General features: G+C 46.1%; 1 protein-coding gene across 19 annotated transcripts in view; it reads right to left on the minus strand.

Annotated features, from left to right (window-relative positions):
* Nucleotides 1–17,173, minus strand: part of ARID1B (AT-rich interaction domain 1B) — a 436,238-nt gene that overhangs the window by 70,080 nt on the left and 348,985 nt on the right. For all 19 annotated transcript variants that reach the window (XM_082729553.1, XM_082729546.1, XM_082729550.1 and 16 more), the window contains one exon: nt 2,847–3,026. In XM_082729553.1, the coding sequence (XP_082585679.1) occupies nt 2,847–3,026 (180 nt within the window). The remainder of the gene's footprint in view (nt 1–2,846; nt 3,027–17,173) is intronic.

Below are 17,173 nucleotides of genomic sequence, written 5' to 3' on the forward strand. Positions count from 1 at the left end.
CTGGAAGCCCGTCAAGGACGCCAGGAGGACTCGCACGTCGCAGCGGCTGTGAGCGAGAGGTCACCGGGGGGAAGGAGAGACGGCAGATAGGACAGAAATGCAGGCACTCAAGTTCTCCAAGGGAAAAAGTGTTGAGTATGCAAATTATCCTTATTCTAAGTGGTTTCGAGTATCAACCTATACTCAGTGTTTCTGCCTTAAAAGAAATCCCTTCCTGACTATAAGACCAAAATGTTACGAGTGGATCCAGCTGGTTGCGTTGATATAAAAGGCTGTGGAGTTGGAAGCAAGATTTAGACCGCAGGACACCTGAACTGGAAGCAAATTCCAAAGTAACATGATCGAATTTTCTCATTTTCTAGAGGAAAAGTAATTCCCAAAGAGTAAGTACTTTTCCAAAGACATACAGCAGTTTGGATGAGAACCCTCACAGGTTCAGTGCTCTTAAATTATGAATCCTAATGTTCAATTATTCCGGAAAACTGAGGGTTTTATTTGGAGAAGAAATCCATTCTATAGAAATGGCCTTTCCTGCAATTAACTCCGGGAGCGTAAGCGCTTTCTTAACTGTTCACAAAAGACTCATCAGATAGTCAAGGTTCTATCTTCCCTTATTCTGAGAACAGCAGAGGATGAGGTTGCGAGAGTGAATTATTTAAGAGAAGACAGACCAATTTTGAAGATTACACAAAGCCCTTGAGAGTTTTAGCGGTTAAGTCCCAGACCTTTAGCCACTCCCAGTTCTGAGAACAACAGGCTCTGACCTTGTCTCCAGTTACATTCTGAGCCCAAGTCCCCATTTTCTGTGTGTATCACAATGTACAAACTGCTTTTCTAACTTTCACCAAAGTTTTCTCCTTTTTGCGAGGGTCCAAGGAACCCAGTTTTGAAGACACCCCCCACCGGATGGGTCCCATGGGCAGAGAGGTGGCCTTACACCTGAGTGCCTCACTGACGTGCCTCAGCGCAGGGACAAACGTCTCTCCATGTCACAGCCTCCTGGGGCTGCCAGGGACCAGGCGGACTACTGTCAGGTGGGACCTGAATTCTGAGGGTTTCCTGAAATTGGTATCACGGGAAGCCACTGATGACATGGTGGAAAGGGAATCAAGCAAAACACCAAGTTTACCTCCACTCCACATACGGACAAAGGGGGGAAAGGGCCAAGCACTAAGTGTTGTTTTGGGGGTTCTAGCAGAGTTGTTCCTCACAGAAAGAGTTGGGATGTAAGATAATGAAGCAACTCGAGGCAAGGAAACTACGTGATGTGGGAATATGGAAGATGCTGGAGATCTTTCAGAAAGAAATCTTCAAGAACAACACAGACACATCGGTCACTCCGTTTTCAAACCGTGAAGCACCACAAATAGAAAGAAAGGCTTTCCTGAGGGACACCGGGGGAGAAGCCAAGAAGGTGGGCAAGGCCTTCTCAGGGGAGCATCTCGCCTTGTGCGGCGCTGGCTCCGTGGCTGGAGACGCTCCACGGACCCTGACACTCGAGACCCTCGATAGAGCTCAGTGGCTCGCTACGTGCGCCCACGTGCGCGCGCGCACACACACACACACACACACACACACACACAGGTCTTCAAAAGAGAAGAAGACTGTATTTAACAGGAAGAGACCTGATTTGGCTGTTGGTTTACTACAATTTCCTAGTGGACATTCATCATCTTCACTTGGAATATTCCTGATATTTTTGAGGAAACTCTGGGAATCCTGCCAGATTATCTCATGCTCTCTAAATTATCCATTAATGTCTAATTTAAATAAACAAAACATAAAGAAGGTGCGAAATTCAAATGCCTTACTGCCAAAAGTGTCTTAGAAAAAAATGTATCAGGTTAAAAACCTTGATAAGAGGAGCCTACATGTACATGACAAAACATACATCAACTTCCAGGAAGGCAGAATGTAAACAGTGCATTTTGGGAATGGTTCCATTATTTTTCAACTCTTGCCTTAGCTTCCTTTTTTTTGTCATTATCTTAAAGATTTTATTTTTAAGTCATCGCTACAACCAACCTGGGGCTTGAACTCACAGCCCCAAGGTCAAGAGTTACATGTTCCACGAGGCCAGCCAGGTGCCCCATTATCTTCCTTTGTTGAAAGACTATCCATGTCAGGCTTGGCTCTGTCTTCACAGAGTAAGACTGGTACTGACTGAGAAAATGAGAGCCGCTCTTTCCCAGACATAGAACTCTGGAGACAGACCGGGAGTGGATGTCACGAGACAGCACCCTTTGGAGTCTGGGGCGCACTGTTCCAGAGGCAGTTACGGAGAGACAGGGGACACGATCAGAATTCAACATAATGAAATCCAAGTGTTAAGACAGAAACATTTCAAGGACAAGATCTGTGTCTATTTCTCAACAAGCATTTCGAACTACACCACGAAATGGACTTACTCCTCTCTATGTTAAATGCCAGTCCCCGGGGCGCCTGGGTGGCTCAGTGGGTTAAGCCTCTGCCTTCAGCTCAGGTCATGATCTCAGGGTCCTGGGATCGAGTCCTGCATCGGGCTCTGCTCAGCGTGGAGCCTGCTTCTCCCTCTCTGCCTACCTGTAATCTCTGTCTGTCAAATAAATAAAATCTTAAAAAAAAAAAAAACAATCCGGCAGTCCCCACGGTGTCTGATGCGTGAATGCCTAATGATCACTCGCTATAATTACTCTCCCTGTCACTGTGGGCAACAAGGGCGGTGGGTTTGTGTTAAGTGCACAGATCTGCCGGTAACAAATAATGGGATCTGGAAAGGTGTCTGTGATATGAAGATCTTGAAGGACTAACATACTCACAAACCTTCTACAACCTATGGTGATGCGGCTTTGAGAAGCGTCGTTTACCTTGTGGTCCATACTGGCTCATCTGTGGACCGTAAGTCCCACTTGAGTTACTCTGCTGAAAGCTACTGATTCCGGGATGCATCTGGCCTCCAGGAGAAGGATGAGGCGACATGGGTGGTCCTGTCTGTTGAGGTCCATACTGAGACATCTGGGGGTTTCTTTGTGTGCCTGCCATAAAACCTAGGTGGGAAATAAATGGAAACACGTAAGAGCAGGTGACAGAATGGACAGGGAATTGTGTGGAGGGTGAGTGGGGAGAAGACCGGTGCTGCGAGACTGACTCCCCCGAAGAAGCATCTAAAGGTGTCTCAACGCCAAAGTGGGGGATCTAGGGGGGGTCCCCTGGGACTCCCCTAGTCCTAAGTCTGAAGGCCCAGTGGAGTTCCCAGAAACCCAGTGGATCGTGGGCTTGAACTAGGGAAAAGAGAGAAGAGAAGGGAGGCAAGCAAGCTTAACCTCTCTTGGAGACGAAGCCCCTACAAAAAGCAACAGTAACACCCAGGAAGCCCTCATCCTGCCAGCCTTCCACTCCTGCTGGGCCGGACACGTGGTTTGCCCCCTCAGAGCCTGATTTCTGGGATGCGTGTCTCTGGCCACCTCTTTCCGCCCCTCTTCTCAAGGTCGTGCTAGTACCCGGCTCTCCCCTGCTCGGAACTGTTCGGCCCCCAGATCTCCTGAGCGATGATCATTCACCTTGACTCCTAGAGTGCCTCAGACTTGTGAACCGTAGCTCATACGGCTCCTTACGGGGACACTGTGAACAAGGGGCGGGTTTGGAGCACACTCTGCTATTCCAAAGCAGAACTCTGACTTCTTCCCGCAAGCTACCATGCCTGGGGTCCCCCGTCTCTACCAATGGCACCAGCACTCACCCAGATGCTCCGGTCAAAAACCCGACTCCTGTGATTCCCTCCTCCCTCCCCTTGTTTCCCAGGTGTGTGCCCATCCTGTTGCTGGTGCTTCTGGAATGTCTCTTGGGCTGCTCCTCTGCCGACTGCACTCTTGCAGAAGCCGGGCCGGCCACCATCTTCCTTTCCCCGCACCCCACGTTCTACTTGGTTCTCTCCGCCTCAACCATCACCCACCCCCTACTTTGCTCCTTTTGCTTTGCTTTCACAAAGCTGCCAGAATCGTCTTTCAGGAATAAAAAAGGAAATGAGAGCCTATCTTTCCTGCATGAAACCCCTCAAGGCTTCCCAGAGAGGCTGGGAACCAGAGGCCGCCCTCTGACCACAGCCCGTGGTCTCCTCCGTGGTCAGGGGCTGCCGTCCTCACTCCGCCCCATGTCCTGTGGCTCCTTGCAGGTCACATCAAAAAGCAGAGCTCCCTCCTGCTCCCCCTTCCTGGGAATGCGCACCTGCCGATTTCTTCTCATCTCCAAGGCCCCCTCCCAGGCTGCCTGCCCTGTGGCCATAGCGCCCTGGCCCTTTCTCACTTGAATTTCTTCAAAGTGCTTCTCATAACCTGCCATCATTTCACCGTATCTGGGACTCACTCAGCCTTCCTCTCCCCACGAGAGCCTCAGTTCCGCGAGGGCAAGAATCATGCCTGTCCCACCGCTGCGTCCTAACGTGGCAGCGGGGTGCCTGGCGCGTGGTAGGTCACTATTTATTAAATGAATACTAACTTCCTCGTGCACTCCGCAGACCACAAGCACAATAAAGTGGGTGCTTGGGGGCTGCTGTCCAAATGGATAAAGAAATTACATCTTTAAATGATGTAGGACCATCACGTCAAGGCACCCCCGGGTCATCAACAGTTTAGGCAAAGAGAAGCGAGTACAGAGAATGAGCCGTGAAAAGACTCCTGTAGGCAGCGTACCCCAAATCCAGACCTGTCTCTAAGAAAAAGCGAACACCATCAACCTAGCATACCAAGGGTGGGCAGTTTGAACGACAACTCCCAGGACCGGGGAGATTGGGCTGGTGAGTTCTCAAACATCAGGCGGAGGTTCTAGTCGCCACAGAAGGTTGCGGGAGTGGGGGGAGGCTTCATTATTCCAGAGAACCTAGAGCAGTAGTGGCTAAAGAGTCTCTTGAGGCAGCCAGAGGGGAGATGATACTCAGATCCGAAGTCAACTTCAACTTAGGGGGATAAAGGAGGTCGGACATTTATAAAGGCCATGGGTTATATTTCGGTTAGGGGAAAAAAGTGATCTTTTAACATTGCTTCTGTCAAAAGAGTTAGAGATAAAATATAAGTAGAGTTGTTCCTTATTATCCTATTCCATTTATTTATAAAGATAAGTCTTATGAAATTGGGCTCAATTGGCAGCTCCCAGATATAAATCATCATAGAAAATGTTTGCTTTTTCAAATCTGAAAACAAACAGAAATCAGAGCACTAAAATTACTATAAATGATTGCATCTTAAGATGTTTCATGAAATATTTATCTAAGCTTTACTATGAAATTCTCAAGAGTTTCATATAGAATCCTGTTTAATAAAAAATGTGTTTCAATTCCATACAGATTGTGTGGGTTTGTCTTTCTTTCTTCTAAAGAGTGACGGCTGTCTTCTTCATTAAAGAAAATAACACAGGTCAGTTTTTTTGGTTATTCAATTTCATTTCAACCATGAAAGTCTCCATGTTGAAGGATTCAGAAACTCTGATAATACAGTACATCCTTGGGTTTTTGCTGCCTCTGGGATACTTAATAGGCTTGAGGTTTATACAAATGAGTTCTAAGAACTCATTTGGGCAAGTTATTTCTTTATTTCCTACTATTTACTCAGTCCTTAAAAATATATACGCCATGTTCCACTTGAACTATCTCACTTATCACTGGCACTTTGCAGAAAATCAAGTGTGTGTGAAGATTCCAAAAGGTAGAATGTTAAAGCAAATTCAAATGGAATATGTCACAGCATCAAACTCCACAACTCAAAGACAAGGTTCAGTGGGGTATGGAGTCCACAGAAACTAAAGTTATACAGCTGTTTTTCTGTGTATTGCTTCAGCAACGGCACCACTTACAAAAGCTCCCTGAAATCTTATTTTGTGTTTTGGTGAGGCTCATCTCTTCCCATGTTTTTCCCAAGACAATGAAAGGAGAAGGGTGACGTCACTCGCCTGACTCCCTTCTAAGCTAAAGTCACCTACTGGCGGTCTACTGGGAACACGAGGTCCTGATGACGGTCTTGTCTGCGTCACCAGCTCAGCAGCTGTGTGGGGAGACAGATACGTGAAGAAACACATCACGGTGTGTCCGGATCGGCCCAGCTGTGTGACCCCAGGCAAATCCTAATTCGTCTGAGCCTCGGTTTCCACATCTTAAAATGAAGATGAGGTTGTGCTAAGATCGACTGGAATAACATGGGGAGGGATTGGTGGTCTGAAATGTGACATAGGAAAGGGACTGGATGCCACTTCCCTGCTGTATGAAGTACCATCAACCTCTTTCAACTGAATAGCCCACCTACTCAGATGTCCTCTCTCGCTAGAATGAGCAAGCTAGTTTTGATACATTTGTTTTTTATTTAAATGCCTGAAATCCATGTTACTCTAGTACTTGGGTAACTGTCTACACATTCAAAGTATGATACAAAAGTTCAGGGACATATACACACAGGTGTCTCCCTTTACCTGCCGGGCGGGGGTGGGAGGGAGACATTCCAAGACCCCCCCAGTGGATGCCTGAAGCTGCGGAGAGTACAGAATCCTACCTGTCCTAGGATTTTTCCTATGCATACGTACCTCTGATCAAATTTAATTCATAAATTGGACACAGTAAGAGATTAACAGCAATAACTAATATAGAACAATTACTACTAAATATTGTAATAAAGTCTATATGAATGCCATCTCTCTCTCTCGACATCCTGTACTGTACTCACCCTTCTTCCTTCTGGGATAATGTGAAATGAGAAAATGCCCATATGAGGAGACGAGGGTGGGAGGGGTATGACGTAGGGGTTGTGACGTAGCATTAGGCTACTAATGACTGTCTGACATTACGTCAGGAGGATCACCTGCTTCTGAAATATGGATGACTGTGGAGACTGGGAAAGTAAAACCACAGAGGGGAGCCGTAGTGGGGCAGGGGGAGGCTACTGTACCCCTCTCTCTTTCCATGGAGTTCCCCGTTCCAAGGGCAATGGTTTGTAATGTATCTTTTTGGAGATGTTCTATAATTTGTATTTGATTCTGTGTTTCTCTTATCATGGGTAAAGGGGAACATTTTGCTTAGCAGCTATTTTTTGTTTCTTTTCTAGAACCATTTATACCATTTGCCCACCTTTCTGTTAGTTACTCTATGTCCTGACTATGAAGTATTTTGTCTTACAGATACGGCTCCTACTATGCCACAGTGACACGGCCCACAGAAGCTCTGGTATCTGTAATCCGGGCGGAATGTGGTCCTTCACTGAGATCAATGGTAGCATGGACCACACAGGCTGTCTTAGCAGGAAATCACTATGATCCGACTTGCATTCCTGAAAGCCAATTCTGTTAGAACCTGAGGCATGAAGAAAGGACTTGCAGGAGACCAGTGAGGAGGTAGGCAGAGTGATCTGTAATACATAATTGCAGTTAAATGCCAGCTGTAATCCTACCGGAAAAGGCTTCCATGACAGACAGAACTGTATTCTCAAAAGGTTATTGAATAGTTCCACAGTCTAAACAAACTGTTGAAAAATTTGAAGACAAAATTTGGCTAAAAGGCAAGAATTTCTACTTTACGTTCTGAAGATAGAAACTCTGCATGTCTATTATTTGCAACCTCATCTGTAAAACAAGGACAACTGCATCTATTTCACAAAGATGCTGTAGGGATTAAATGAGATACTACAGTGGGTACCCGGAAGAGCGGGCTTCCAATAATTATTAGCTGGTACTATTATTACACGTTCACGAAAGAAAAGCAAGAGGCAGCTCGTGTGGCGGCAAGAGCACTGAGCCAGGCTGTTGGTCCTGGGCTCCCGTGTCTGCTGTGCACGATACAGCAGTTAACTGAACCTGCCTGGCTTCAGTTCCACCGCCTGTTCAATGGGGAGGAGGAAGAGGAAGCAGAGTACTTGAAGGGACACTTCTAGCTCTAGTTCTCGCTTCTGCCTTCAGCACTTTTTTCCCTAGGAAAAAGCCAGTCAATTCTGTGACTTCCATGTATATTTATTTATTTGGGATATTTCTTGCTTTGTTTTGATTTTAACCTTTGTTTTGAATGAAAGAAATGTTAAAATGTTTCCAAAAACCAAATTTCAACCAAGAATTTTCTACCTATTTATGGTGACATATTTATTTGATTGTATTTTGCTTCTTCTAGAAAGTTATTATGAAACGACAGCTTGCGACATAGTTTGTGAATAGAAAAACTGACAGCTGAGAGAATAAAGCTGCTTTTTAAAAAAGGTGTGAAGTTTCGCTGGTTATGAGCCATCTGAATTTAGAAAACCAAACTTTCTAGTAAGGGAAATTTAGAAAGTATAAAATTCATTTCCTATATATTATGAAAATACATTTTATGACTGGATATATTAGGAAATTGTATGCCTCAAGTAAGTATCTAACATGGGGAAATTCAGACTTTGGCAAAAATACTAAATGATGGGGAGTCTGGGTGGCTCAGCCAGTGAGAGGCTGTCTTCGGCTCGGGTCATGATCCCAGAGTCCTGGGATGGAGCCCCACATCGGGCTTTCTGCTCAGTGGGGAGCCTGCTTTCCCCTCCACCCCGCCTGCCTCTTTGCCTACTTGTGATCTCTGTCTGTGAAATAAATAAATAAATAAAATCTTAAAAAACAAAACACAAAACAGTATTTAAAGGAAAAGAGGGGGCGGGAAAGGAGAGGCAGAGAGAGGGAGGGAAAGCTATACTCGCAGAGAAAAGGTAATGCAGGCTAACAGGAAACTCGCATCCGTTTGGAATCAGGAGACGTGGGTCAGGAGTCGCCTCTGCAACCCACCCTGGGGACCCCCAAGCTCTCTTGCGTGTAACAGCACTTCCTTCCTTCCTTACAAGATCGTTCTGAGAGTCAAATAAGAAAAGCATATGCAGAAATGCTTCTCTAAGCTGAAAACCAGCTTGAACAGTCCCGAGCTCCGCGATCCCGATCGCGCGGGGAACTCGACCACAGCAGCCTCATGCACAACCGCCGGCAAGCTCCAGAGCCACTCTGACACTCATGGAAAGTGGCGAGGACGAGAGAGCACTGAGAAGTGCAAACATATGATCCTTGTCTTGGAAGGCCTTAAAATTGGGTTGGGGAGCAAACAGAACCTTCCAACAGGGAGCGATGACCAAGGGAGCTTGCGAAGCCACTGAAGCCGGGGGCAGGCTCTGCCCTTGTGGGGCTCACGTGCTGGCGGGAGACAGACATGCAGACATATGACTGGGTACATGATCAGGAGAAAACAGAAGTTTGGGTGCCGTGAGGGTGGAAGGGGGGACCCAATTCAGACTGGGGGCCAACTGAGGCCCGACCAGCAAAGCAGATGGCACAGTGTAAGTTCTCAGAAGCTACAGTTTCACGTTCTGTTGAACCCTAGGGGCACCGGAGCACCTCCACCTGGCCAGCTCTTTCCCTGGTTAAACATTTTACCCCTTTCTCGAAGTCCTCCCCTGCGCAGCTCCTAAGCGCAGCGAGCGGCCAGTACATGGCCAGGGCTGCACCTGCTCCCACGAGGTCCTGCTCCTTCGCCACCAGCACCCTTATCTGCGCCCCGTCCTCCTGCATTTCCCTCTCAGCAGAGGGACACCGTGCACTCGTGTGCAAGGCCTGCGCCCTCACTCACTCGCCCTGAATCCTGTCCTTCCTCATCTCTCCAGGGATTTGTCGATCGTGTTTGTTCCAGAACGATTCCCTGACTCTTGAGTGCTTCACAGAATGAAGCCCAAACTCATCAGGCCAGCACATGAGTCTTTCTAAATCTGGCCTGACCTATTTCTCCAGCGCCATCATTGTGTCCCTCTACGTTCTGATCCCTCAGACCCTTTTCTCTCCCTGTGGGCTCCAGGTAGCTTTAGACTGGCAGGCCTGGCATGCTCCTTCGCTTAGTAAGTATTGACTGACAGACCTCTCATGTGCCAGGCAACGTGCCGCCGTCAGGGACAGCTGACATTCACGGAACATGTACTACGTGCTAATACTTTGTTCTTGATGAGCTCATTCAAACTTCAAAACCAATGAAGACGCGGAGGCTCACACAGTATTAAGACCCCGTCAACCACAGCCTGCAGTGAAGGAACCGATGCAGTGTGTTTGTGGGCCTCCCTTATTACACTCGGCTTCGCATATGTGCTGCCTCATAGAACAATTTCCACCCTTATTATGTGAAATGCACTCTATTAAAAATTTTTTTTCAATTAAAAACTCACTAATGGGAGGCACGGCTTGAAAACTAAGTGCCAGGCCATGTCCTCTGGTGAGTGTGCGGTTTTCCCTGTGTGCCCGCCAGGTCAGGCGCCTCCGTGCAGCCCGCGGACTCCAGTCCCTCCCGGCCCACACTCCTGCTTTCTACCACGGCCCTCCTTTGCCTTCCAGAAAAGTGGGCACTTTCGTATGCTCAGAGGGCACCAGGTGTGTAAGCTGAGACGGAGCAGTCACCACACTGCCACCATTCTGGGGCGATGGGCCTGTTTCTGCCCCAAACCGTGAGTGCTGCAGCTCACAAACACATTCTCTCCACATCTGCCTCCTCACCCCATGTGAGGGCCTGGGCGCAGAGCTGGAACCAGATACTCGTTTTTAATGACTAAGACAGTATCTTCATCCGGAGCCCCGTTTATTTTCACCTTACAAAAAGACCTTCGTCAATGTGGTGGCCTGGTTCCTCAGTTCACAGTACACTTGAGGAACCGTTTCCAGGGAAAGGAAGACGGCTTTCCGAGGAAGGCACGGTTGACAGCGGAGACCACCCCCAGCGGATCCTCCTAAGTGTCGGCCAAATGCCTCCACTTGGTCCATCTCCACTGTCACTGCCAAGTCAACCTGTGGCTTCACCACTTGCAGTCAGGGGACTTCAAGCCAGTTAGTTAACACTGGAGCCCCCTTCCTTTCCTGCAACATGTGCATGACAAGCGAGTTCTCCATCCGGAGATGAAAGGAGGAAATGTTTTGGGCACTGCGCAGCTCAGGGCCTGCACACAGAGCAGAAGCTCCGGAAGGGAGAGCTGTTACTGTTCATATTATTTTTAAGACAACCCACCATTTATTTCCTGTCTGTGTGACTCCCAAGTTTCTAAACTAGCTTCCCTGTGCCAGGTTCCCCTACAAACCATCCGTCACAGTGAAGGCAGAAAGTGCTGCAAGTCCCTGGACTGTGGTGAATTGGCCGAGGTGACAAATGCCATGCCCTGTGAGCCTCCTGGCAAACAGCCTGATGCCCTTCCCCATGTAGCCCACGCTCGGTGTCCTCCTGCTGGGCCTGCCTGCTCTACGCCTCCTCCGTCAGAGCCCGTTATGGCTGGTGGCCAGCTTGCCTCAGCCGGTTGACCATCCAGAAAGCACTGCCCTTTTCCAGAGAGCTAGTTCCAGATACAATTGGCCTGCCATGTTATTGGGCTCTGAAAAGCTAGGCTTGTCAGTTTCAGGCCACTCAACCAACAGTTACAATACCGATTAGCTCTGAGTGGCATAGGACTCTGCGCACATCCTTCCTGATCTGGCAGATTCCCCAGAGTTTGCCCACTGAAATGAGAGAGACAGAGAGAAACAAAAAGAGAGAAGTATCAAGATTCCTGTCAAGGGCCTGAATTGACTCTGGGGGTAAAGAGCAAGGATCTTGACCTTTGCTGACCACTGGATTACAAGCACCGCTGACCAAAGACTAGCGTGATGGACATTTATGCAATGGACGAATCAGCCCATTGGTGTGTGTGTGCACACACGCGGAGGTGGTTGAAGAAGATTCTCTTTCTGCTTATAAGGAAGACCACTCAAGACCTTGAGCCACAGGAAGGAGAGCTTGCTCTCTGGCTGGGGCCTTGTCATGGAGCTCTGGAGCTCGCGAGAGAAAAGCCTGATCCTAGCCAGGCTTGTTTCCACCATCTACCAAGATGCTAAACACTTGCCCTAATGTTTATTCTAAAGGCACACTCTGTTAATTTAGATACTTAATTACTATTTGATAATTTTTTGAATGCGATATGCTATGCACCCCATCAATAACTAAAGATAGGAATGGCGGGAGGGTTGCCGGAATCTTACCTGGGATCACTCAGTGTGCACGTTAAGGACTGCTTCCTTTAGCATCATTCTTCTACAGATATTTTTGTTAGTATCAATGGAAAATTCCAAGACAATCAACTCTTATTTCATGGCAGTGCAAGTGATGTTAAGTCTAGGAAAAATGCTACTGATGTCTAAAATAAAGACCCAATATTAGAGACTAAGCCAGTGAGACATTTTTTTTTCCTTTCTCAAATAATAATAAAAAAAAAACCCTCAATGTCATCTTAGAAAATTGATCTAATTAAGAAGTAGCAATTCTAAAATCTTTCTTTTTATTATTATTAGATTAAGAGAGTTTTTTAGGACCTTTCGAGTATCTCCTTCAGCACTGTAGTATTTGTGGTTTATTAAGCAGATATTTTTCCTGGTTTTAAAAAATTTAAAGAATTCTCTTATTTGGAAAAAAGAAATCTGTTTTGTAGGGAAGATTCAGTGTTACTATCTAAACTTATCATATTAAAAAAATTAAAAGAAACTGATTTCCACAACCATTATAAACAAACCACATTTTCCATATAAGAGATGAAATGAACACAGACTATTTTTTTATGATGTAGGAAGGAGGAAAAACTTCATTGGGACAAGACAGAGATATCTTTAGAAGGACTTCAAAAATTCTCAAAAATAGAATGAAATTATATTTAGGATAAAAAGTAAAGCGGCCAGAAGGCGTATTTGGGGGAGATGAGATAGGGGAAAATAGAGTGGAGAGCTCCCCGAATCCAAGCAGGCAATGGCAGTTTGTCAGAACAGTCACTGAGGGGTTCCAGGGTCATCTAATGGAAATGCCTCCCTAAGTCGAGGGGTATATAAAACCGATTTAGAAACAAAGTCATAGTCAAGCAAAAGTGGGAAATTTCAGGCTATTAAATTGGGAGGCATTTTGACATGGGGCTAAGCCTCCCACTGACATTCCTGTCCTCTTCAGGCAGCAGGACAAATTCTTCAGCAGTAATAAGAGACTTTAAATCCTGCTGGAAAACACGGAGTCAAACACAAAGCCCAAATCACAGTTCATCCTCCCCATGAAAGAAAAAACAGCAAAGGCAGAGTGAGAGTGCCCAGGCTAACGCAGGAGAGAGCAAGAGAGCACAGGACCAATTACACAAAAATGGGATTTCTTTATCCTCTTCAGCCAGCAGTGAGCTCCGGCCCCATGAGGGCACCAGCAAAACACCCAAGGTTCTACAAGCCACTGGAAAGCAAAACACATTTTTCCTTTGGCACATGGACAATTTGTTTTCACGTTGGCATCTGTTAAAAATTCACAGAACGGCCCTGTTTCTTCAAGCCAGTTCAATAGAAGATGTCTCCCCACATGTGTGAAATAATGGTCACACGCTGTACCACCTTAGTAGAGCATCTCCCGACTGTAACGACAAAGCGATTTCTCATCCCAAATAGGTGTCACCTTCCCACTTGGAGAGAAAAATAGATTTTAAAGAATATTCTTGTTATATTTTAATATCTCCAGTGTTTATTTGCCTGCCTCCTTCTCTTCACAACATGAACTGCTTTGAGGAAGACAGAAAGTAATGACCCGTTCAAGGCTGTCACCCAGGCCCCCCAGCGCTCTCCCAGCTGTGCAATAAGGTTAACTGGCAGAATCCGTCCCTCTTCCTTCTTGGCCACTGCAGCGTCCTATAGCCCAGCATCTAAGTTCTCCCCATCCACCACCACAGAACCCTCTCAGCTACTGACATCATCTAACAACGGGCAAAGGAGAGTCAGGGGAAGCATCAGACTGATTACCCAGATGGTAGATTGGGGCAATATATCTGGCCTTTTCTTACACAATCTTTTGAGTGTTAGCTGAGAAAGTCCACTTTGGTGCAGAGAGGAAAGACACTTTTATGTGTGTTACTGGGTGCTGGAAGAAGCAAAGAAACTGCTTTTTAAGGCTTTCACAACCCACATTCCCCTCCGAATCACCCGTGCCCGATGCTTATGTTTATTATTAGTATTTGCACAGGGCTTTGCAATTGATATTCTTTATTTTTCATTTTTCTCTTTCTTTTTTTCCCCTCCCTTAGGGAGGGAGGGAGGGGCGAGGTAGAGAGAGAGAGAGAGAGAGAATCTTAAACGGGCTCTAGGCTGAGCATGAAGCCCGACCTCACAACCCTGAGATTATGACTTGAGCCAAAATCAAGTAAGTTGCTCAACCGACTGAGTCACCCAGGCGCCCCGGGCTTCCCAGTTTATAACCTTCAGATACAAGGCTGCATTTGATACATGCAACAAATCCAAAGGACACTGATTCTCACCTTACATATGGAGGAAGCAGAGGTTTAATTAATTGTCTAAAGTCACAAAACTAATTAGTGGTAAAGCCTGCACCTACACCCAGGTTTTTGGGTTCCAAACTCCCTGAAGATTGAAATGAGAAAAAGCATGTACTACACGAGCGCTGCAGGTAGGAGACTGAACAAGGCCATGGGTCCTTACCACCACAGATCTCTGGTGAGGGAAGATTCCGCTGATAATCCCGGCCATGGGTCCTGAGCACAGCCAGGCTCACGGGAGGGTGCCTGGCTGTGGGGTGCCACTGTGACAGGTAATGCTTCGTTCATTTGTTCATGTAGCAAATATGGACTAAAAATCCTACTAGGTGCCAGGCTATGGACGCCTGAAGGATCAGTAAAGATGGGCGGGAATGGGGGGGCATGCAGAGTGGGGTTGGGGTCAAGGTGTGAGTGGCAAAAATAACAGAGAAGAGTTTATATAAAGATCCTAAAAGAGGTTTGGTTGGCTGGAGAGGAGAGGCAGCGGGGTGATGAGAGTGAGGCCAGAAAGGGAGGCTGGCATGGGGTAAGAAAGAGCCTCGTAACCAAACACCTCAGTGTGGCCTCCCTCCAAGGCAAAGGGGTGGGGGGTTCCTGGGCTATAAGGAATCCTATAATCTAACCAGCTGCCTAGAAAGACCATTCTGGACTCAGGGAAAGGGGACTGGAAGGGAACACAGCTGAGACAGGAAGAAGATCTCGGAGGCTGCTGAAGGCACCAACCTAGCCTGGAGTGGGGAGCGACCTAGGAAGAGGGAGGGCATGGCACACATTGCAGGGGTAGAGTTCACGGAACAAGATGACTAGCAGGGGGCAAATGGGAGAGAAAAAGGCATCAATGATGCCTGCTAACTTTCTGGCTTGGGAAACTAGGCAGATAATGGTCCTTCCCAGAGGTACAAACCCATAAGGCACAGGAGAAAACACGTTATAAAGAACTGCATGTAATACGCAATGTGGAGTTTACCCAAGATCCAGACGTCCTCAAATACTTTCAGTGAAGAAGAATGAGCCAACTTACAAATGGGGGTTAACTATTAAAAGCAAGCATTAACTGGCAATTCAAAAAAATAATTGCATACAGCAAAATGACAAAACTATGCATCTTTGATAGTCTAAAATTTTAGACTGATGATTCCTCAGGGAATGTGATCAACTATTTTTGTAGGTGATACTTGTTTTCCCAGTTTTTTGGTGAGCAGATCTCTGGATCGCAGACTTAAGAGGAATGGAACGATAACCTTGATACATGCCTTATGCTATTCTTTCCTTCACTAGGCTAGCTTTGGCTGTGTCCACAATCCAGCTCAGAGGCAGAGCTCTGAGGGCGAGAAAATTACAAACCGCTTCCTAGATACTCTCTCTTGTATATGACCTCATATTTGACTTTATTTTCGTCTGTCACAGATTATAAAAAAAGGGGTCCTCAATTAGGAGCAGAGGCTGAATTAACTGCATCTGGGGGTGGGGGAAGATGATCACTAATGCTTTCATACGTTGATATACTAGACTTACACAGCAGTACGTATGGAAAGTGAAACATTTTCTCTTTTTGGTAACAGCCTTGCACTGAAAGGCAACACCATTTTATCTTTGCTGTGGTCACGAATAATAAGAACACCTTCATATACAAGGTAGTTAGAAAGGTGAAATAAGAGAATACTTTCTGATAACCAACATACCCCATGAAAACATTTCAGAATGCGCAAAATTTACTGTCGTATTAAAACTGAGAATGCAACAGAGAGAGGAACCAAATGGTTTCTGTGGTTTGAGAAATAAACAAACAAAAATCTCCAATCCCGCTTCCAACTCCTTAACAATCATCTTGGTGGTTTCCATTTTTGAGCTAACTTGTTCATATGTTCTTGAAAATTAAGAAGTTAGGTCAATTAAGATACTCAAAATAATTTAAAATATTTCAAAACTAATTGTGATGTAAATATTGCCATGAAACCAGCTAGAGCATTAAAAACTTTTCAAAATTTTTACTTATTTCCATTTAAATATCTCAAGATATAAAGAGCCTGCTTAGGGTAAGGTGGTGGTGGAGGTGGTTTGGGGGTGGGGCAATGGCCTCTGGGCAGCTCATTTAAGCCAAGGGGGAGGACTCCAGCTCAGCCTGACGTCAGGTCTGTATAGTTACAGAACTATATCTGGGAAGGATGGGGAGCAGAATTGGTAGCTTTCATCTGGTGCAGGGTCAAAATGCACACCACATCTTAAGAGAGACAGCCTATATCATGCAAATGACCTATCATGGTCAAACTGAAACAGTATTTATTAATATGGAAAGATCTCCTAATTTAAGGACACAACATATTTTGTTCTTCGGTTGTTCTGTGCTCTGAAACCACCTGAAACCTCTGAACTGGTGTGAAGGTTGCACTATCTTTTGTTGTCCAGCTCAGTCTTTGCTGAACATCTACTATGCACGAGGCTCTGCTATAGACACGGGGATAGAGTCGAAACAGGATTCAGTTCTGGCCCTCAAGAGCTCAGTCTAATTTATAGTTAAGAGACTCAATTTATTTTAAGGGATCTCTTTTCTTGCCCTTGGCATTAAAAAGTAAGAAAGATTTGCCCTAAGCAAACAGAATGTGCTAGAAATCTGATGAGGAATTCTATTTGGACTTGAGACAGAAGGTAATGTAGGCCACTAAGGAGGGAGGGTAAAATTATACCAAGACAGTTAACATTTGGGATTAATAAAAGAAGAAAAAAACAGGAGAATAATGAAGACATATTCTATTCAAGCTACACAAAATAGGTATGTTTGAGGGCCCCTTGGGTGGCTCAGTGGGTTAAGCCTCTGCCTTTAGCTCAGGTCATGATCTCAGGTCCTGGGATCAAGTCCCACATCAGGCTCCTCC

This window comes from Mustela nivalis (assembly GCF_964662115.1).
Source record: "Mustela nivalis genome assembly, chromosome: 5".
Lineage (NCBI taxonomy): Eukaryota > Metazoa > Chordata > Mammalia > Carnivora > Mustelidae > Mustela > Mustela nivalis.